Source organism: Physeter macrocephalus, chromosome 3, assembly GCF_002837175.3.
Source record: "Physeter macrocephalus isolate SW-GA chromosome 3, ASM283717v5, whole genome shotgun sequence".
NCBI lineage: Eukaryota > Metazoa > Chordata > Mammalia > Artiodactyla > Physeteridae > Physeter > Physeter macrocephalus.
Genome location: NC_041216.1, coordinates 9980701 through 10003293, shown reverse-complemented (window position 1 = coordinate 10003293; position 22593 = coordinate 9980701). Strand labels below are relative to the sequence as shown.

At 45.6% G+C, this 22593-nt stretch overlaps 1 protein-coding gene and 1 non-coding gene across 5 annotated transcripts; both read right to left on the bottom strand.

Moving 5' to 3' along the window:
* Positions 1–957: 957 nt before the first annotated feature.
* On the bottom strand, positions 958–18468 carry AK2 (adenylate kinase 2). 4 transcript variants are annotated; one of them, XM_007125066.4, is made up of 7 exons: positions 18310–18436; positions 14961–14992; positions 8980–9105; positions 7141–7251; positions 6918–7012; positions 2517–2589; positions 958–1324 (listed from the first exon to the last, which is right to left on the bottom strand). In XM_007125066.4, exons 2-7 carry the CDS (start codon positions 14976–14978, stop codon positions 1103–1105), a joined length of 645 nt encoding a protein of 214 aa, XP_007125128.1. In that variant the 5' UTR covers positions 14979–14992; positions 18310–18436; the 3' UTR covers positions 958–1102. The 4 variants fall into 4 exon arrangements, with proteins under 4 accessions (XP_007125128.1, XP_054939101.1, XP_007125126.1 ...); XM_055083126.1 differs by lacking the exon at positions 18310–18436 and adding an exon at positions 15666–15681; XM_007125064.4 differs by lacking the exon at positions 14961–14992 and having other exon boundaries at positions 18310–18463.
* A 1854-nt stretch (positions 18469–20322) lies between these two features.
* TRNAG-GCC (transfer RNA glycine (anticodon GCC)) lies at positions 20323–20395 on the bottom strand. The gene has a single exon. It is a non-coding gene; the product is annotated as a tRNA-Gly (tRNA).
* Positions 20396–22593: the final 2198 nt, after the last annotated feature.

The following is a 22593-nucleotide window of genomic DNA, read 5'->3' as shown; positions in this document are numbered from 1 at the left end:
AAATGGGGCTTCCCTGGTGGCGCAGTGGTTGAGAGTCCGCCTGCCGATGCAGGGGACACGGGTTCGTGCCCCGGTCTGGGAAGATCCCACATGCCGCGGAGCAGCTAGGCCCGTGAGCCATGGCCGCTGAGCCTGTGCGTCTGGAGCCTGTGCTCCGCAACGGGAGAGGCCACAACAGTGAGAGGCCCGCGTACTGCAAAAAAAAAAAAAAAAAAAAAAAAAAAAAGATCCCAAAATGATCCTTAAATCACTGTTTTGTTCATACTTGGAACAGAGGTGAACATTAAAAATAAAAACAAACCTACCCTGGTCGAGGCTCTTTGGGGAAGTGAACTGGCTGCCCTCAGATGCCCAACTTGGATGTTCAGAAGATAGTCTAAATTCAAAAGGACCTTTCACCTGGTTTAATTCTTTGGCAACAATTCAGTATTCAACACAGGTCCCAAATGATTCCGACTTTACAGAACCATGGTGCAGTTCACTGAAATACTCCAACTTGGCCTGGCTATTTCTATGGTGATACCCTCTCCCAGTAATTTCTGGAATCTATAATGTAAGTGCCTTTTCCTTCCTGTTTAGGGGGAAAAAATTAATGATCCCTTTCCACACACTGACTCATTTGGCTTTTCATTACGGGTGAGAAAACAAGTGGAATTTCTGGCCAACAGTCCGCCACTAGGAACTGTGGCCCTGCCTGACTTCATGTGACCCAGGACTTCTAATCAGCTGTTGGAGATGGAAAAAATACTAGGGAACTGGAATGCCTGGTAGATACCTGAGTTAGTTTATTTTGGTCAAAAAATAAAATCTAGAGTACAGCTAAAGAAATAAACAGCTAGTAAAGCAATCTTGCCTATAACTTAGAAGGTAGGAGAGTGTACACATACTTATCCCGACACACTCATGCGCGCACGCACGCACACACAGATGAGATGAGAGTTGCACACACGCCAAGGATACAGGAAGCAAGTGCTTTTTTAATCGGTACATCAGATGATACTCTTGCTGGCCTGAAGAAGTTTCCCTCTGCCTGTTCTGCCATTCCCACCCCCCGCCTTCAACAGGGACAGGAAGAAGAAAGAAGTTCCTTTTGGACCCAACATTATATAAACATAACCAAGTCTTTACATGTGGCTTTGGAGAAGGCTGCTAGGATGCTTGCAAATACAACGTCAGGGGTCTGGGATGCGTCGACGGCAGAGTGGATCCCCCGTTTACTGTAGTACTCCACCAGCGGGGCAGTCTGAGTGTGATAGGCCTCCAGGCGGATTTTCAAGGCCTTCTCATTATCATCTGATCGGCGGACCAAGGGTTCCCCGGTGATCTGAGAACAGGAAGAGGGTAATGAAAGGCCAGGACTCAGCAAGTTCTCCTAGTCCAATGCTGGATGCAGATCTGAGATGCTGTCTGATCCCAAAGTCCATCAGAGGGAAAGACAAGACAATCTAGACCCCCTCCAGTAAAGAACTATAAAGAACTTCACTATTCCCAGCAAGCTGGTCCCAGGAGCAGACCACTTGGTCCAGAGAAATCAGGGAGCCTTAAACAGCAACTGTGAGGAAAGGGCTGAGACAGGGGGATAGACAAGCTCTCTCTCTCATGGCTTGTGCTCAGGCTGTTCAGCTTCCAAGACAAACACTTCTAGGGTGAGAAACAAGAAAGACAGAGGCCCCTGAGACCAGGAGAATACATCAAAATAACAGATGAAGTAGCAATTAGGGTCTTAGCTGCATAAGTATTCAGCGTTTTTACTGGGGTGCCGGCTATCAACATTCTGAAAGTGGCAAGTGACAGGGAACACTGAGTGATAGAACTGCCAACTCTGTGAAATGTGACTAAGTTGACAGATAGCTTTGGAACCTGTATGACCTGATGAACTTGTCTCATATGACAAAGGTAAATCCAGGAAATTCTTACTGTTGCCTGCGTGTTCTAAAACAGACAAGGTGAACTATTTATGGCAAATATTACAGTGAACATGTATGAGACCCCCCCCTTTTACATCTGCGAACAATTAAAGACTGTCATAGGAACTTGGCAGTGTTAACCTGGCCAAGCTCTTCTGAATCTGTAGGGCACAGTACAGTCACTAGAGAGAGAAGATATTCTTCGGAAGCAGGACTGGTCAACAAACATCTCTTCAGTACTGTCCTCCCAACCGTGGCTCTAATCTGGGGCTTCCAAGCAGCCTTCTCCTGATTAGTCCACCATTTAGGTTGCCATGATGCCAGGAAGGGGCTGCTCTGGACAAAAGACAGGTACAAACTGGGCACTGGGAAGTGGCTGGCACTGGTGGCTACCTCAAGGTCAAGCAATAAACCACTTGGAGGGACACTAAAGATGAGCCACAGCCCATGTGATTTACGTGACAGCAATATCTCTCATGGTTAAGTTCGTAACATTGGTAGGAATAAAGGGAAAATGGGAAGAACAAAGGGAAGAAGAAAAAAGAAAAAAAAGCGACGTAAGAGAGAGGAAGGAAAGAAAAGGAAACTTCCCGTCCTGAATTTACATACATCATCTTTCATGGGCTCCTTTGGGGGGTTGAACTCCTCGTGGTAGGAACGGCCACTCTTGGGGTGAATCAGTCTGAAAAACAGCAAATGAACAGGAATCAGGCTGCCGGAACCCCAGGGGTCTCCAAGATGACAAGCACAGACAGAGAAGCTGGATGCAAGGACTTTAATCCAGCAGAGAACCTCGTTACAGGAATCTATTGTTTAGGAAAATAACTGGGCATATGCCAGAGGGAGTATGTTTTCTCTTTTGACCAATGTTAAAATACGTGTCTGGTTGAGGAGGCTGGTATGACGACAGCCTAATTCGGCTGTGTGAGACCATTCCGATTCAGGCCTTAAGCTGAATTCAGGGGCTATAGAGCAACGAGTCACGATCCCTGCTCACAAATGGTGATTAATTTAGAGGGGGAAACAAATGTGGAAATAAATAACTACAATAAATTGGTAATCCTTTAACAGAGATTTGGACAAAGTGCCATGGGGGACAGAGGACAGAGAAACTAACCTTATTTTCTAAACTAGTTTGGTTATAAAACCAGAAAGGTGCTATAGGAAAAGCATGTGCTATGGATGCAGACACCAGCAGACAATGCTGAACACCTCTGCGACCACACAGACACAGAAAGCCCAGCCATCAGAGGGAAATATTCAAGGCATCAGGGAAAACAACATATTAAGTCATAGAATAAAGAGCTCAAGAAGAAGCATTTACTTGGCACAGACTATGTAGCTGGCAGCTGCATCTCTGCCGTGTCCCCTTAAGCAACAAGCCCACGCTCCTGACTGGGAGTGGTCACACCACAGGAGTCCCGAAACCTAAGAAGGGAAGGAGGCAGGCCAAACACTGCTCAGCAGCTGGTGCCCACAACTTCGCGTGGCTTCCCAATTCTATGCCAACCAAGGTCTGCTTATTTAACTGATGGCTACTCTCCTCATGAAGGTCTGTTAGGCCAGAGCTTCCCAACATTTTTCACCTCTTGGCATACACAGAAAGTACTCAGGGTGCTTGCTCTGGTGGCTGAGGGGGTCAATATCTCAGCACATCAGTTGGGAAAGTCTGGGTTAGACTATCGAAGCCACATGTTTGTAAAATGTGATACTGTGTTTTAATGACAGCATATTTTGGGGGGCCAAGTGGTCCATTTATAGAATAAGGTGGTCCATTTACAGCATGGGGGACAAGTTGATAGCAGAGTGAGTAGGTTACACTGAGTGGGCCTGTGACTGCAATCGTGTAACACGAGGTTGGGCCCTCCTTTATTTGAGTTGCTGGAGGGGTTCCTCTGGTGCATCCACTGGGAAATGACACCCACTAGGAGACCCAAGGAGAGGAAGAGCAGAAGCTGAGGGGCTCAGCTACAGCTTTCCTTTGGGAAGGGCTGGGGGCATGAAGTGTGGACCACGTTTCTTTTTTTTTTTTGGCCACGCTGTGCAGCATGCAGGATCTTAGCTCCCCAACCAGCATCGAACCCATGCCCCCTGCGGTGGAAGAGCGGAGTGTCTTAACCACTGGACCACCAGGGAAGTCCCTAGACCTTGTTTCTTCACCTTCTGGAAAGCACAGGGCACACAGCAGCCAGGCTGCAACAAACACAATTCTCTCCTCTCCACGTCTCTACATCAGCTCTTGCACATTCCCAGATTCCCTCAGCCCTCCAGTTACATATAACACTGCTCCTTCCCCACTTCCAAATATCATTTTAAGAAGAAGGCAAAACTCATTCCCTAGAAGGGAAAAGAAACCAATCTCCAAGTTCTTAAAATGGGACTGGTCTTAAGTACCAACCAAAACAGCTCTACAAGCCACTGAACGTGGCCTGGAGGCGGAGGTGAAGATGTGGAGGGATCGGGCTGGGATGCTACAGCCACTGCTACCTTGGGTGTGATACTTCAGACACCTGTTTTCTCATCCACAAAATGGGGATGGTACAAGACATTAGGCTAATGATACCAGAGAGCCAACACTGAATAGGTTAAAATCAAAACCCACCAGCCATACTTATGGCAAGAAATAAAGTAATGACCCATACAATTATTAGAAGTGAGGTCAGAGCCAATTCCGAAGACATTTACAGTGGGGTCCTTATCATGTCAGATTTAAATAAGATCCATATTAAACTGGCTAGTTCCTGACTCTTTTTCTTGCAACAATCAGCATAGTGGACGAGGAGGCAGAAAGCAGGTTTTTGGTGCTAGTTCTGCCACTGATATGCAAGTGGGCTTGGAAAAACACCTTTACACAGTCTGACCTGTTCTGTTTCCTCCTCTGTAAGGGAGAGGGCCACACTACACCACTCACTTCCAAACCGAGAGACTGAGTCTTGCCTCTTTCGCCCTCTACAATTCTGGAGTTTGTTCTTCAGAATCTCTCAGTGCCCCACCAGCCAACCCCAGTCTCCATCACTTCACCGGTGGATCACATCAGGCTCCTCCAAGTGGGGTCCTTGTCTGTTTCTTATTTCCCTCAATTTAGCCTGTATACCAGGACCAAGCTAATGTTCTTAAAATGCTGTATCTGCCACAACACCTAGTGGCTTAAGAACATCCCATGATTCCTGCCTCAGTCGTGTCTACCCTCTCTTGCTTGGCAGACCTTCCCCAGCCAGGCTCCCATTCCACCTTCCCAACCGTGCTCATTCTACCACCCAGCCTCCCAGGCCATCTCTCCAGCTCTGGACAGACACTCTGCCAGAAGCCTTAGCTAGAGCCTCTCCCTCAGTGCATACTCATTCTTGCCTCTACTCCCTTCTGGGAAAGCCTCAGCAAAATCCTCTCTATCCTGAAGGTCAAGTCTGACTTTACACCTCTCCTAGCCAGACTTCCCTCCCTGCCCCCAGGCTGTCTTCCTGGACCCCTACTGCACTAAACAGCCCAGGTTTCATGTAGGGGTTGTAGACGCTCTGAGGTCAGACATGGGCACCAGCACATTGTTCTATATTCTCTACTGGTCCCCTGCTCCCAGAGCTGTGCCTGCACAAAGCAGGCACTTAGAAAGCTGAGCTGATTAGATCAAAGGCCCTCGTGTCACCTAGTACTATTAACATCTGCTTTGCAATGTCCGGGACCCCAGCCCTGGTCAGGTCTCTTCTTGTCAACCCTACTGCTTCTTGGACTACATCAACTTTCTTTGCCTACTCTGTGCCACAGCAAAGAAACAAAATTCCTGCACTGAAGGAGCCTATGCAATAGCTGGAAACATGAAACCTGGACATTTGCAAAGAAAATTAATATAAGGTGGATCCCACTGTATCTAACACAGCCTTCCAGGAGAACACCTCTAACACTTACTCTGCTGCCTCTCTCCTTAAAGATATGGACTGAAGACACATGGGGAAAAATGTTCAACCTCATTAGGAAATCAAAGTAATAACATTTACAATCAGAAAACACTGCCCTCTTAATTAAAAAACTTACATGTACTACGATGGTCACAGCATGAATTTAACAATGGAAAACTGGAAGAACACAAATGTACAACAATCGGGGAACAATTAAGTAAATGATGGTTCATGTACTGTGAAATACCATGCAGCAATTAAAAATAATGGTTATGGAAGTCTGGTTCAAGAGGGTAGGCTGACCACCTTCCTGAGGCTCCATTAAAGTGACTGAGGGATTAAAAAAAAGCTATATAGCCCATAATAAGGACAAGAATGGGAGGGTCTGTTAGTGGTTGAGAGCTTCCCACATATTTTTGGAAGGCACAAAGCAGATGGTAGCGTGGTAGTGAAAGAGGGCTGAGGAAACTGTAGCCTAAAGCAGTGGCACTTTTTAGGAGCAAACTCATCAGAAGCAGAAGCATTTCTGTGTTCAACGTTAACTACTATAGAGAAATAAGCACTTTAAAACAAAACACACAAAAAAATTATAGTGTTATTCGCTAAGCTGGCTGTACCATGAGCAAGTTTTTCCTCAATTTTCTAAACTGTGTAGATGGTCCTATTATTTTTATAATAAAAAGCCTACAGCAATGTATGGCAACTCCAACTGAAATCGGACTTAAAAAGCACTAAAATGGAGATACACATGTAAGGAATTTAGTATTTCTTAAGCACCCAGGTAAGCAAGGCTCTGAAATACGCACGACATGCTATCTACCATGGACAATGGGTCCTCGAAGTAGGTACTATTACTTCCTCTCTACATATGAGGAAACAGCCTTAGAGAGGTTAAGAAACTTGCCTAGGGTCAGAGTTAAAAGGTGACAGGACTGAGTTGCTGCTGGACTTCAGATCCCTTGCTCTTCCTTCCACATCCCCATCCCATGTCACCAAATAAGGCCAATCCATGTGGAAACGGCACTAAGCTTCATGGCTGCGATTAGGCTGGAGCGGTTCCTTATCGTCTGACAAAGCTCTGAGGAAGCATGAAAAGAAGGGACCTTCAGGGCACAAATACCTTCCTGTGATTCTCCGGATCAGCAGAGAGTCTGGGATGCTGAATTCAATCACAGAATCAAGCTTCTCTTTCCTCTTCTCCATGAGGTCATCAAGCTGTAAAAGAGTGTGTGGCCCACCTAAGCTACCAGAGCTTGATAAGACCCATTTCCCTCAGAGGAATAAAGAGATAGAGGGCCAGGATTTGCTTTCATGCAATGGTGATACAAAACCAAGCCACTCACCATTTCTGCCTGCCTCACAGTCCGAGGGAAGCCATCTAGAAGAAAACCATTTTTGCATAGAGGCGTCTCCAAATTCTTCTCAATGAGCTCCACGACCATTTCATCGCTCACCTGGAAGTCAAGAACAAAACAATCTTGGGGTTAAATCCATTAACTAGGTGGCATTAGCCCAACTCCAGGGTCATAAGTTTATGTCTGTATAACCTGATTACTAAACAGGTTCTTGACCCCGAAGAAGCAAAAATCAGAGCAAATATGAAGTGGCTCCATTTGGAAGATTCAGTTTCATGATTATTTCTGTGGTTGCCATACACACATTCTCTTCCCTTGAGATTCTCCTGTGTCCCAGTAATCTGGGTGAGGGAAGAGGAGTGCCTATCACCCCGCCAGGAGACCTCCATTTCTTAGGTCCTGAAGGCCTCTCTGGCCATTAGTCAGAGTCCTAGCAATCAGATAACAGCTCCTCAGCAATCAGCTGTCTTCAAGACATAAGTGAGGACATATGGCTGAGAGACCATCTGAGGAGGGCTCTAGGAGAGAATGGGGGCTGACCAGAATGTAGAAAGGCACCAACTTTACCTGTTTCACAATTTTGATTAGGCTAACAGTAAAGCGACCCAGGCTGTCTCGGACATGAAGCAACAGAGAAGTTCACTGACCTCGGCAAGACAGGTTCAGAACCAAGGAACCAAGAAGCCAGCCCAACACTCCCCTGAACCCCTCTAAAAACCCCAACAAGGATCCTTCCTAGCTTCCAAAAACTGGTTTTCCTTCTCGGCTTTCACTGCAAGAAAAGTTCCCTGCCAGTATTAGAGTGAAGCCTGCCCATTTTGGTAGCTAATGCTCTTATCTCCTGGGGCCAGCTGTGAACTTGGGGACAAAGTATAAGCTCTGCGACTAAGGGAAGGCTGGAGATAAGTAATCTCATTGCCACAACCCAATTTTTTCTCAGTACGGGATCTTCTACCAAAGTCCAAAATATCTAGCTTTATGGCTTGACTTACGGCCTCACTAACATGAAGGGAAAGCTAGAAGTAAAGGGGCAGCTGGGCGCACAGGCAGGGCAGATTCTGAGTCCAGAATCTCAAAGCCTGACAGGAGGCCCAGCACCCGCCCCAACCAACATTCTAAGATACGTAAAGACCAGAGAGCCAAGCACAAAATGACTTCTTCCCAAGGCCAAGTCCCAGAATAACTCAGTTACAATTAAGCTCTGGCATTAATCAAAAAACATTTAGCAGGTAATAAATTGTACTTCTCCAATCAGATCAACTGGACTAAAAACAAGAGAAAATGCTATTATATTCACCAAATAAGAAGGATTACTTTTGTCAACTGCCAAGCAACCCCTCTGTTAAAGACACAGAACAGAAGCCCAAAAGTAGATTAAAAACACTTCTGAGACTTCCTGAGTCCTCTCTTGAATCACCCTTGAGTTCTGGCCTAGGGATGGCAGTTTCATTCTTGGCCTTAAAACTGGGTATATTACAAAATGTGCCAGCACAAAGAAACTTCAAGAATGCCGTGAATAAAATAAGTGTCATAAATTCAGAATGAACCAAGTAACTTGCTACCGTAGAAGTTCATATAATGTGCCAGTTTGTTAAAACACCCCGCAGCACAGGGCTGTCCAACAGAACTTGCTACAATGATTAAAGTGTTCTATATCTGTGCGGGCTAGCAAAAACTAGAAATGTGGCAAGTGAAACTGAGGAAGTTAATTTTAAATTAAATTAAAATTAATTTCAGTAGTTACATGTAGCTAGTGCTCACCCTGTTAGGCAGGGCAGATCTAGACTCTGAGGAATATCAACATTCACTGGTACCACTAAAACCTACCAGTTTCCCGGCATCCATAGTCGCCTTCAGCTTTTTTCCCAGCTCTGAGCCAGAAGCCACCATGGCCCTCAGCATGTCCCCAGTAGCCAAATGGCAGACACAGAAGTTTTCAGCCAACTTGGGTGCCTATGAAGGGGAAGACAAAAAACAAGACATGGTTAACAGTGCAGGCCTTGGAGTTAGACTGCCTGGGTGTAAACCTGGCCCTGCCACTTACTGGCTATGTGAACTCTGACAAATGCCTATTTCCTTACCCGTAACTGGGATAAAAGTACCTTACATTATATTCTAACATATGATTATAGGGTTGTAGTTAAGAATTACATGAGATAATACATATAAGGCACTTAAAACAGTGCACCTAGCACAGGAAGCCATCATAAATATCAGCTATTATCACTACTTCCACTAGACACACTGGTGACACATAAGCCTCAGTTTCCCCATTATAAATGGGAAAAACAGAAACAGCAGTACCAACACTTCACACGGTTGCTCGGAAGTTTAAATGAGTTCATGCATATAAAGCACCTGGAACAATGCCTGGCATGTAATGTGCTGAATGAATATTCGCCAAAGGGATGGACGTGTGGCTGTCAAGTACCGTGGTCACCAGTGTGTGAGGCAGCTGGAGCCAGGCGCAGAAGTCTCCCTCAGGCAGACTCGGTTCTTCCCTTCCCTGTCTCTAGGTAGCTGCATTATCTGGGCCAAATCACTTAACCTCTCAAGAGGCTCCGTTTTCTCATCTGTCTAAAATGAAGGCAAAAAGTCTCTGTCTCAGAAGGTAGCTGTGAGGATCAGATGAGATATATATATGAAGAGCACCTGGCAAACAGTAACTGCTTAGTAGCTTTAGGGAGCAGTATAGCCTTTTGGCTAAGAGCGTGGGCTGGAGAGTCAAACGCCTGGGTTTCCGACACCAGGTCCACCAATGACTGGTTATGGGACTTGAGAAGAATTATATCACTTTTCTAAATTTTAAATTTCCTCTAGGTAAAATGGAGATGGTAATAGTACCTATATCACTGGGTTGATGAGATTATATAGACTTCCACATATGCAGGGCCAGGCACTTTGTAAGTGCTCAGTGAACATCAGCTGTTACTGTAACCCGTCTTAATCCCATATTCATTCATACAGAAAGAAAATACTAATACTTCGAAGATGCCTCGTCTAAGAACCTTGCTGGGTACCAGGGAAACAGATGAATAGGAGACAGAGACTCTGTCCTCTATGAGCTCACAGTTTGGGGGACTATACCACAGAATGAAGACTAGAAGAGAAGAGACCCTGGAGAGTTCAACACTGGTTTTGTAGTGGCTAAAAAGAATGCAGAATTCATGAGGAATAGAATCAGTTCAAGGAGCCTAACACTTTGCTTTCTGGTTCAATTGTTTTGGAAAAGAAGTAGGGTGGGAACCTTGTTCAAACCAGTTCACTGGGAGCTTTCTTAGGTGCACATGGTAAAGGCTAAACAGATAGGGCTCAGGGCAACAAGTGCTGGTTTGTGACTCATGGACTGATTCAGCTCAGAGAACTAACTGACTTCACAGCAAAATGGAACCCAGATGAGGTATTTAAAACCGCACTTGGGAAACCAGGGAAGGTCAGGATGCTCTGGTGATGGAAAACCTTCTGGTCCTTCAGGCTGGCACAGTGGCCACAAACCCAGAGAGCTGTGCTTTTCTGCCGATCTTTCTCCTTGGTTGCTGAAATTAACTTGGGTAAAAAATTGGGAGGTCAGGCTTGTTCCAGGGGAAAGAGTAACCAAAACACCAGAGAAGAGCTGTTAGCACAGAACCTAACCTTCCAATTTTTACCACCCTAAACCACAGGACTCACTCTTCTGTGCTATTTCAGGTGACTAGACTCCACGGCCGTGTGGAAGCACACTCCCAGAGGGAAGACGCAGCATGGCGGAAGACTAACTCCTTCATTTCTTGCTGGCTGCACGGGAGTCAGTGGGGTGGGCTGCAAAGAGCATGAACTTTGGAGTCAGACAGATTTGCACATGAACCCTGGCTGCCCTCAATAGCTTTATGACCTTTGGCTAGTTACTTAATTTCTCAGAATCTCAGTTTCCTTACCAGTCAAATAGGGATAATGTCTACTTCACAGGGCTGTTGTGAGGATAAAATGAAATAAAGCACCCAAAATATCAGACACACCGTAGGCATTCAATAAATAAAAGATCTCCTTTCAAGTTCTTTTTTGCATTGCTCTTTACTTGCGAAGTATAGAAGAAGCCTGATGAAATAGCTGTATTTCATTCCCCTTACACTTCACGCTTATACTTTTTTTAGAGGAATGCTTCTCCTACTCCAAACCACCTGAGGGTACTGCTAAAATGCAGATTCTGATTCTACAGGGTGGGCCCTGAGCATCTGCATTTTAAACAAGCTTCCAGGCCTGGCTGTGCTGCTGACCCCTGGACCACACTCAGCTGCTGCTGCGGCCCTGAGCCACATCTGCCTCACTAGCCATGGGCTACTGCTGAGCCCAAGAAATAGGCCCCCCATCTGTACGAGAAACCTGTGGTTTCGGAAGGGGGTGTGGTTCAGAATGGCTAAAACCACTAGGGAGGCAGCACGGTGAGGTTAGTGTTCTCAAACATCAGTGTATTATCACAATCATCTGGGGCACTTGGCTAAAAATACAAAGCCAGGCCCGCCCTTAAAGTGTATGACTGAGTGGTTTTCAGGTAGCAGGGCGGGATTCTGATGCACACAGATTGTGAAGCCCTGGTGCAGGGGTGCAAGACTGGGTTTTATAGTGGTACAGATCTGGGATTTACAGTTTACTCACTGTGTCACCTTGAACAAGTTATATAACCTTAAGGCCTCGGTTTCTTCATCTCTAGAGTACAGTAAGTCCTACATATGAACCTTCAAGATGCAAACTTTCAAAGATGCAAACGTGCGTTCACATGTCCAATCATGTAAGTTCACGTGTCTGGCATACATTGTCACGTGCGTGCATCCTCTACAAGTGGTTGCGCTTCTGTGTACTTTACCGTACAGTACTGCATAAGAGTACAGAAGTATAGTATCTTTATTTCAAGCCCAGGGTGTCCTGAAACAAGTGTAAAAGCAGCGGTGATGTAGCTGGTACTGCTAAGAAGTGCCAGGAATTGGAGGTCCAGAGAAAGGACGAAGACAGAAAAGAGGAAGAAATAACTGAAGAACCGAAGAGATTCATGACGCAGGAAATGGAAAGGGGATTTTCTTTACTTGAGGAGGCACAGCACCTGAAAGGAGAATGGTACACGAAGGTTGCAGCAGCCATTCAGAATGCAATCCAGCGGTACTGTGCCATCTATGAGGAGAAAAAAAGAGCTACTACCCAGACACCACTGGATCATTTCTCCAAGAGGGTAGATAGAGTTGAATCCAGCAAGGAACCAGAACCTGTGCCATCACTATCAGACGTGAGTGAAGGTGCAGCCTGCCCTCTGTCTCCTATTGCTGACGATCCTTCAGCTCTACCATCCCCCACCACTGGATCATTTTTTGAAGAGGGTAAACAGAATTGAATCCAGCAAGGAACCAGAACCTGTAGCATCAATGTCAGGCATGAGTGAAATTGCAGCTTGCCCTCCATCTCCTATTGCTGACGATCCTTCAGCTCTACCATCCCCCACCTCCTTTCCCTCCTCCTGTCAGTACCTCTTCTTGCCTGTTCACCCGATGCCCCTGGATGTCAGCTGTTGTACTGTACTACTGTACTTTTCAATGTACTGTACTGTAAGATTAAAAATGTTTGCTTTATTTTATTTTTATGTACTACTGCTGTGAAAAGTATTATAAACCTATTACAGCACAGTACCATATAGCTGATTGTGTTAGCTGGGTACCTAGGCTAACTTTGCTGGACTTACGAACAAATTTGACTTACCAACGCGCTCTCGGAATGGAACTCATTCGTACGTAGGGGACTTACTGTACAGACAACAATGTCTACTTTCAGAGCTGTTATGGGGATTTGGCAAGATCATATACGCAAAAGAATCCAGCACAGTGCCCGGCATTTAGGGAAATAAAGGGAAAATGTCAGTCTTTAAGATCTGATTTAATCAAGCTCACTTGTTTTCTTACCTCGAAATCATCTTTCTACTGCAGTCTTTCCCACTTCCACCTCCAATGCTTCTGCACATGCAGCTGCAATCATCTCCTAAAATACTGCTGGACATACTACCCCACCCCCCAACAAACATACATTCAGAAGCCTCAACGTTCCCCCAGGGCAACAGGGGAGAAGTCCCAATACCTTAGTCCAGCACTCAGTGTCATCCACAACCAACTTCCTATACCTCCCAAGCTACTCAAATTCGCCTCCACAAGTCCCCTACCAGCATGCCCTGCACAACGGCAAACAGCTGCTCTATATATGCTTTCCAATTACATAACATAAGCCTCTCCATGGACCTCGGCTCAAGATCCTCTCTATGCAAGAATGCCCTCTCCCTTCCTCCTACTGGTCCAAGCTCTACCCTCCTCTGCAGTCAAATTCTGAGCATATCTCTCCCACCAAAAACCCTTCCCAACTACCCTTTCTTCCTCCAAGAAGGAATCATATCAACATCAGCTAACTGGGTGTTTGCAAGATGCCAAGCAATTTTTCCATGCATTGTTTTACAGTATTTAGTATGTATAATACATAGCAAATACGTGAGGTAGTAACTATTTTTATCTGCATTTTACAAATGAAATTCAGAGGCTAAGTTGCCCAAGATCACAAAGCTAGTAACAGCAGATCTGGAAACTGGCCTCAAGACTGTAGAGCCCTAGCTCTTATCCATGACACCACATGGCTTTACTAACAACACCACCACCACCGCCCCCCAGAGCCTTAGTGGCTGTCCTTGGGGAAAGTGTGTGTATATGTGTGGAAGGGAGCAAAAGGAGGCCTTCACAGTGCTGGCAATGTTCTGTTTCTTCATATGGGTATAAGCTACACAAGTGTGTTCACATGGGAAAATTCATCAAGCTGCCCACCTAGGATATCTGCACCTTTCTCTATGTATATTATACTCCAATTAAAAAGTTTTTTAAAAGCACAGAAACCTGTGTTTGAATTTCAGCTCTGCCTGTTAACTGACCATGTAACCTCAGGCCAGAGATCCTTTAATCACTATAAATTGGATATATTAGTACCAACATCAGTGGGTGTGTAGGAGGAAGAATGGAAGACTCTCAACAAATTATAGTTCTTTTCTAACCCCGAACTATCCTAGCATTTGTCAGTCACTCATCTCACACTTCCCATATGGTACTCTGCACTAGTAAGTACTGCTTGCATGCATGTTCATTTCTGCCCCTACATCTAGATTGATAACAACGATAAGATGGTAATGCTGTTCAAGAATCAGTCACGAATTCAAATCCTATCTTTGCTACTTTATGTATGTCCAGGGCAAGATACACACTGGGCCTCAGTTTACCAGGCAAAGGCAAAGATAACAACAGGACCTTCCTCCTAGGGTTGCAGGATTAAATCAGATGACACCTGTAACATCTTTGGCTGTGGGGGGTAGAGTCTGTCACATAATCCAGCAAAGGGTGACTATTTTGCAATATTAAACCCTCTTGAGGGCAAGGGCTCCCCTGTATCTCTAGCACGGAACTTATCCAACAAAACATGCATAGGGCAGGAGACAAATCTAACCCAGGGCAGCAGAAAGCAGCAGAAAGAGCAGGAGTTTTGAAGTCATTCAGATGCAAGATCAGCCAATTACTTGCCCTGTAACCTAGAAAACAAGCTCTTTGAGCTTTAGTTTCTCTACCTGTAAAAGGGGGAGTAAGAGCATGGGTCTCACAGAGTTGTTTCTGCACTGTGAGCGTCAATGCACTGACATAACTGACAGAGCCTGACCTGCAAGATGGCAGCTGATGGCCTAAGTGTGCTGGCCTTGGAGAACTGGTGTCAGCTGGACACATGGAAGAAATTATGAAAGGGGCTGGCACAGGAAACAGAAAACATACCCGTTTTGGCCACACCATAGGAACATCTAACCCTAAAAGGGAGACAGGGAAGTAAGGTTATTTAAACAAAACAACAAATCCAAGTGTTCCAGACATTATTATGTTGATGCAAAAGCAGGTAGTTTTAAAATGTTTAACTATTTTAGTTAAAAATAAAAAGTTTTAAAAGGAAACAGATTATTTCAGTCATGCCAACATTAAATACCTAAAACACTGAGTTATGCAGGTATAAAAGGAAGCACTAGTGGTGAGAAAACAAACATTACCGAGCAGGCACTAGGCACTAACCCAGGTTAGGATTTTACATCAAAGATCACAAACATTTACCAGGCAGGCAACACAAATGAAGTGGGTCAAATATAAGCAACAGGCAGCGAAGAGGGCTACGCAGGGGACAGGAGAGCACACGGACCACCCAAAGCGGCATCCCCACTCAACTGCATGCCACGCTGGAATGGAGGCCCAGAACCACTAGATATGACTTCTCAAGAGAAACGAGAGCTCTGGATTTTTAAGTGAAATTTCACAACTGAAAACACTGTGTGGTCAACTTATTATTTTGAAAGCTGACAAATTAAAGGAATAAATCAAGCATTTAACCTACCCTTACTGTACAAACTATACCAAATAGTAGGTGAGAAGTTTCTCTTTATAGAACTATTTCAGCTAATAAATGAAAAGGGAATGATATAAGTAGAACATTACCATTTTGCCACCCACAGTGAATTCCTGGACTCAGGCATTGAACACCAGAGATAAGCAGACACAGTATGCCTCCTAATGGACAGCACACCACCACCTGTGATGTAGTTGGGCCAAAAATTGAACCCAGATCTGGTTAATTGTTTTTTTATAGGAAAGAAAGAGGAAGATGTTAAATATGGCATGGGGATACAATAAAAAAATTCTCAGAAAGAGGGATACTCCCAGAATAAACAACTTCCACAAAAAAGCTGCAAGGAAAAAAAAGAGGGGGAACCTGTAAATTAACAGGGACTTGAAATGATCATATTTGTGAGACAAATGAATGGAAATGTAAACATTTACTGTTATTATTGTTTTTAGGGGATAGTGTGCTTGTTTACAAAAAAGAATTCATCTTTTAGAAATACACATTGAAATATTTACAAATGAAGTATTATAATGTCTGGGAGCTGCTCTAAAATAATCTGTGAAGGGAGAGTGGATGGGGAAGGAATGGCCACCAGCTGATGGTAGCTGGGGCTGGATAATGGGTACATGGGGGCTCATTACACAATCCTGTCTTCTTTTGTGTATTCAAACTCTTCGTAATAAAAAGCTGGGGTGTGTCTGCAGGCTAAATTCTGCTGCAGGCTGCCACTTTGCAACCTCTGATTTAGGAACACTGTTTTTGAAAACTCCATTAAAACTACAACCACCAGTATTCCTATTATTCCAGTTATGGAGAGAAAGGTGTACACAGGTTAAGCGACTTGTGTAAATCTTACCCTTAAGTCCCAGCTCTAATCACATCTCCTCGACTTCCACAAGGCCTCCTTTGACCAACTCCCATCATACATACACCCTTATAAATCAGCTCACAGTATAATTTTCTTCAAAACTTCCTGAAAACATCACCCTTTACACCGAGATACAGCTTAGTTGGGGGGTGGGGGGATGTGTTACTAAGATAGGGAGTCAATAATTAGTGAACACCTACTATGTGCCAGGTTGTCATCTAGGTGTGCTTTACACACCTAAAATTATATAACACAATTTTCCAGTATACTTGTTAACTTTTGGTCTAGGGGGGCAAGGACCTTATCAGTCTTCTTTACTGCTCTGTCTCCAATGTTCGGTGCTCATGACGTGTTGAATGAGTAAGGTAAGTATTAGACCCATTTTTCAGGTGAGAGCAGTGAGGCTTAGAAGTTACAAAGCTTGCTAAACTATAAAGCCCTTGTCTAGGCACAGGGATGGGATGTCCATTTCACAACTACTGAAATTATTAACTTCAATATGAGGTAAGAAAAAACAACTGATGCATTTGAGCTACCTTGTTTATCTCGGTCACTCACAGCAAAAGTCCGTAGAGTTTGGGATTAAACATTCCTAAACTGCAGGTTACCTAATAACTGAGGGTGGTAGCAACAGGAAAAGAGGAGCATTCAATGTTACTGAGGACAAGGGGGTTAGGTAACAATGACCCCCAAGGGCAAACTGGCTCTGGCTATAGAGAGAAAAGGGAAAGTGCTCTTTCTTCACCTAGTAGACAGAGCCAAAAAGCAAAGTCACAGGAATGAACTGAATCTCTAAGACTCCCCTTCTCCTCATCACCCACATGAATCTGTGTTCATCCATTTCCAGTAACCTCATCAAATAATGTGCTGAGGGTCACAGGAGCCCCAAGAATGAGTAAGACAAATGATCTGTCTGCCAGGACTTTGCAATCTTTGCAAGGGCTCAGAAGAGAAGAGGGGGCACAGAGCAGCACCCAGAACCCCATTCCCTTAGCAGATCAGACTTTCAGGAATTCCCTCTTTAGACCCTAACAGCAAGCAAAAACTTGAGGGTGGGGGTGGGGGGCAATGCCAGACGCCAGGCAGGAGGAGGATATTGATAATCCAACCTATGCGCTTCGAAATCCTAAGTGAGATCATAAATCCCAACCTTGATCTATGGGCCCATTATGTCCCAGGTGCCAAGTGATGCCCCACAGTCAGCAGAAGGTAATTCAGACTCCAGTCACTCAGAACCCTGAGGTTCCAGGCTCCATGAAGTCAATTTTGCTAACTTGAGAAAGCCGCCTGACCTCTCTCGGCCGGTTTTCTCACCTGTATATTGAGGTACTCTCTCCCATCCCCCGAACTTAACTGTCTCAGGCAGGTCATACCTCACTCCTCTTAGCAGTACTCCCTCCTAACCAGCACAGGCCAGCTCCCGCTTTCCCCCTTGAGCGGGAGATGCTACTCCACCTTCAGGCATTAGTCATTACCAGAAACGTCCCCCTACCCCGAGTGCCTGGAACGTAACCCTCGACAACCCACTACCAAATCGCAGGCAATCTGGGGTCCCTGCGTCCACTGTCTCAGCCCAGGGCTCACCTTACCCTTCAAATCTTCCCAGCTTCTAAACCCTTAAGGGATCTAATCAGTCCTTAGGATCACCTAACACGGCACCTCAAGCCTGGGTCCCTCAAGAACTCTAACTCAGACTCCCTCGACCTCCAATTTGGACCCTCCCCCAAACACCTGCTAGAACCCCAGACGCCAGCCAGGGTACCCCTCCAGGCTTCAGCCAGCGGCCCGGCTCAGGGGCGACCCGGACCTCCGGCAGCCCTGACCTTGGAGTCCCACGGGCTCTGCCGACAAGCCCGTCAGCAACTCACCTGGGTACCCTTGCCGGCTCCGGGCGGCCCCAGAAGCACGGCCCGGATGCCTTCAGGACACTCTCTAGCCGGTTCGGCCACGGGCACGCTGGGAGCCATGGCCGCCGAAGCCTCTCGCTGCTCAACCCGCCTGCGGTCCTCGCAAGTCCAGCGCTTCCAGGCCAGCGAGCCACGCACGCCACGCACGCCCCGCTCGCCGTTCACACTGGCCCGTCGACACGTCCGTCAGTCCGCTCCGCCCACCCCTGAGCGCGACGGACACTTCATCTTACCAACCACTCAGCGATACTGGGGAAGGCTGCTTTTGATTGGACAGAATCGGTAAGGAAGTAAGGAAGGGGCGGGCCATCATGGACGTGGCTGTGGGGCGCGCGGCGGGTATGCGGAGTGGGCGGGAAAACATGAAGCAAGCCTAGAGGTCCGGCTGGGAGTTCTAGGTTGGCTTTTGACAGTTAATGACACAGGCAACCCCAGTGAAGTCCTATAAAATTGCCCGTGGGAGTACAAATGGGTGAAATCAGTCTTAGAAGACAAATTGGCGAATAGGTATCAAATATCCTTTGGTCCAGCAATTCCACTTCCAGGAATTCAAAGGACATAATCTACGATATACGTAAAGATCTATCTAACAAAGATACTAATTGAAGCACTTATAACAGCCCCAAAGTCCAAAACAAGTAAATAAAAAAACAAAGGCAATATGCTAAATGTTCAACAATAAGAGCTTAGTTAAATAAATTGCAACAAATTTGTATACTGGAATCCCCCCCCCAATGCATAAAATATTTAATTGGATGGGAAAATGCTCACCAAACGGGATACAAAACTACAGTTGCAACAAAATCCCAATTTGTTTGATAGTTACAAGTGATGATCTCTGTATAGTGTGATTACATGAGCTTCTCCCCTTCTTTGTGCATATTTATATTTTCAAAAAATTCTATAATGAATTCTGTAATAAACAGGAAAAGGTAGTTTTTCTCAAAAGAGATGACCTTCTCTTGGACAGATTTTTGGTGTGTGAAAGTTTCATCCACACCCCCCCAATGAAGCAATCCCTGAGGTCCTGGCAAGACCTTTAGTCCAGAGAGTGATTATAAAACAATTATGTTTCCCCACAGGCTTATTGCAACTCATTTCCTTTTTTTTTTTCCTGCCGTGCCACGTGGCATGCAGGATCTTAATTCCCCGACCAGGGATCAAAACCCATGACCCCTGCAGTGGAAGTGTGGAGTCTTAACCATTGGACCGCCAGGGAAGTCCCGGAACTCATTTTCTGTATCCTGGAAATGAATTTTCTATCTTTTCAGCTTGGTCTCTTCTATTCTACCTCACAAAAGAAGTTAACATTCATTCCTCATGCCCGCACTGGGCTTCCACAAGGTTCCTGACCTTGAAGGATGCAGGGATTTTTATGCCCATTTTTCAGGAAGATATGCAGTGACCAGCCCAAAGTCACACAGTAGCAGAGTCACAATTAACACTGAGAATGGCAAGCTGGTGCCCCAGAGAGCGCAAGATTCATGGGCGTGAGGGTGGGGAGCAAGCATATTTTCTCTGGTGGAAGCCTCTATGCGCCCCAAATTCACCTCAGTCCAAGAAGACCAGAGTTTATCAAGGTTTCATGTGCCCGAGGCACCAGACAAGAGGGAATAAGAACAGCCTTTCCCTTCTACCATCACTCCCCACAGTGATCCTGACCAGGCATGGAGCCCCCGGGAGACAAAGCAGCTAAGATTACACAGAAATACAAAAAACGTCAGGTTTATTCATTCAAGTTTGTTAAATGTCCTAGTTTTGGGGCATACTAAGGATCATAAAGGGAATATTGATAGCCCAGGGAAAGGAGAGAGTACTCCATTCATTTATTCACTCAACTATTAAATTTAAAAAATATATATTTTATTTACTTATTTATGTATTTACTTGGCTGCGCCAGGTCTTAGTTGCAGCACGCAGGATCTTCGTTGTGGTGTGCGGGATCTTTAGTTGCGGCATGCATGTGGGATCTAGTTCCCTGACCAGGGATCGAACCTGGGCCCCCTGCATTGGCAGCACAGAGTCTTATCCACTGGGCCAGCAGGGAAGTCCCCCAACTATTAAATTTTAATAATAACTGCTGTCATCTACCTGTTATTGGGTACTGTGGGCTATCACTGTGCTCAGCACTTTATATGCATTGTCTCATTTAATTCTCATAACAAAATATAAATGAGGTAACTACTTTATTATCTGCATTTTTTAATTTTTAAAAAAATTTTTAAAAGATTTCTTTATTATTATTTATTTATTTTACTTATTTTTGGCTGTGTTGGGTCTTAGCTGTGGCACGCAGGACATTTTCGTTGCGGCGTGCGGGCTTGTCTCTACTTGTGGCGTGCGGGTTTTCTCTTCTCTAGTTGAGATGCGCGAGCCCAGTAGTTGTGGCGCACAGGCTTAGTTGCCCCGCAGCATGTGAAATCTTAGTACCCTGACCAGGGATCAAACCCCCGTCCCCTGCATTGTAAGGCAGATTCTTTACCACTGGACCACGAGGGAAGTCCCTGCATTTTTCAAGTAGAGGAAACAAAGGCACAGAAAGGTTAGGTCCGTCTGACTGGCTGGTACCCAGCACTGTCAGGTGACAAGACAGTTTCTGCAGATGTGGGACTCATGGTGCAGATGCGTTCCAGCCAGAGGGATCATGGAGGTTTCTGTGAGAGGGACCTTGAAGGTTACAGAGGTTTTGGCTTTGGGGTGGGGGGAACATTTCGGGCTGAGAGAACGTTTGGAGCAAGAGTCGGGTGTGTTACGGGGTTTATTCAATGGGCTTTGGGGAATCAGGAAGTTTCTTAGGTAGGATCGTCATGACTAGATTCACATTTTATAAAGATCACTTGCAGGACAGACTGCAGAGGAAAGAAATGAAAGCAAGACAAGCTAAGAAATCTTTCTGTTGGTGTTTTGTGGTAGACAAAATAATGCCCCACAAAGATGTTCACATCCTAATCCCGGAATTTATGATCATTTTATCATACTTAGCAAAACAGACTTTGCAGATGTGATTAAGTTAAGGATTTTGAGATGGAAAGATTATCCTGGATTATCTGGATGGGCCCAATATAATCACAAAGGTCCTCATAAGGATAAAAGGGAGGCAAGAGAGCCAGAGAAGATGTGATGACACAAGCAGAGGTCAGAGTGGTGTGATTGCTGGCTGGGGACCACAAGTCAAGGAATGATGGCAGCCTCTGAAGCTGGAAAGGCAGGAAACAGTCTCCCCTAGAGCCTCCAGAAGGAGCACAGTTTCTGCTGACACCTTGATTTTAGCCCCATAAGACCCATTTTGGATTTCTGATCTCCATAATTGGAAGATAATACATTTGCGTTGTTCTAAGCCACCAAATTTGTCAACAGCAGCAATAGGAATGAATGCATGTTCTTGGGGTGCAAGCAACAGAAACAGACTCTGGCTACATTAAGCAAGAAAGAAGTTAATTGGGAGGATACAGCTGTACAACTCCCAGCCCCAGGAATGAGAGGAGCCAGAGCTGCTTTGGGTAATCTACAATAGATTTCAGGATCAAGGGAACAATGCTGAGGGGAAAGTTTATTTCTTCCTCCAGCTTTTTTCCATGTGGAGGGATCCCTTTTTTTTTTTTTGCAGTACGTGGACCTTTCACTGTTGTGGCCTCTCCCGTTGCGGAGCACAGGCTCCGGACGCGCAGGCTCAGCGGCCATGGCTCACGGGCCCAGCCGCTCCACGGCATGTGGGATCTTCCCGGACCGGGGCACGAACCCGTGTTCTCTGCATTGGCAGGCGGACTCCCAACCGCTGCGCCACCAGTGAAGCTCTGGAGGGACCCCTTTTAGAGTAATACTCTTGCTTCCTGCTGCACCCCCTCATCCATCTATCCTACCCAGAGGAGGAGGAGGAGGAGGAAGAGTGACTTATCTGATTGGTAAGTTTAGGGAGAAGGAATGGAGCTCAACTCAGCTCTTCCTCCTTCTTTCTCTTTCAGGTCCACCTGCCCACAAGAACCATGTTTTTTGCTCTCTTCCTCAATGTTCTAAATTTGCCAGGGTCTGGCCCTCACAGGAAAGACTACAATTTTCCAGCACTGCCTAAGACTGTGTGGAGAAGATTAATTTGGGGGTTCAGTATTAGTAACCCGCTTGTCAGTCGGACCGAAAGGGACATCCCCAACAACTTTGTCAGTAATAGAGCTGATATTCTGATCTCCCTCTGACCTACTTCTGTAGCTATCTCTCTTTTGGTTCTAAACTTGGGTGAGGCTACCCCCA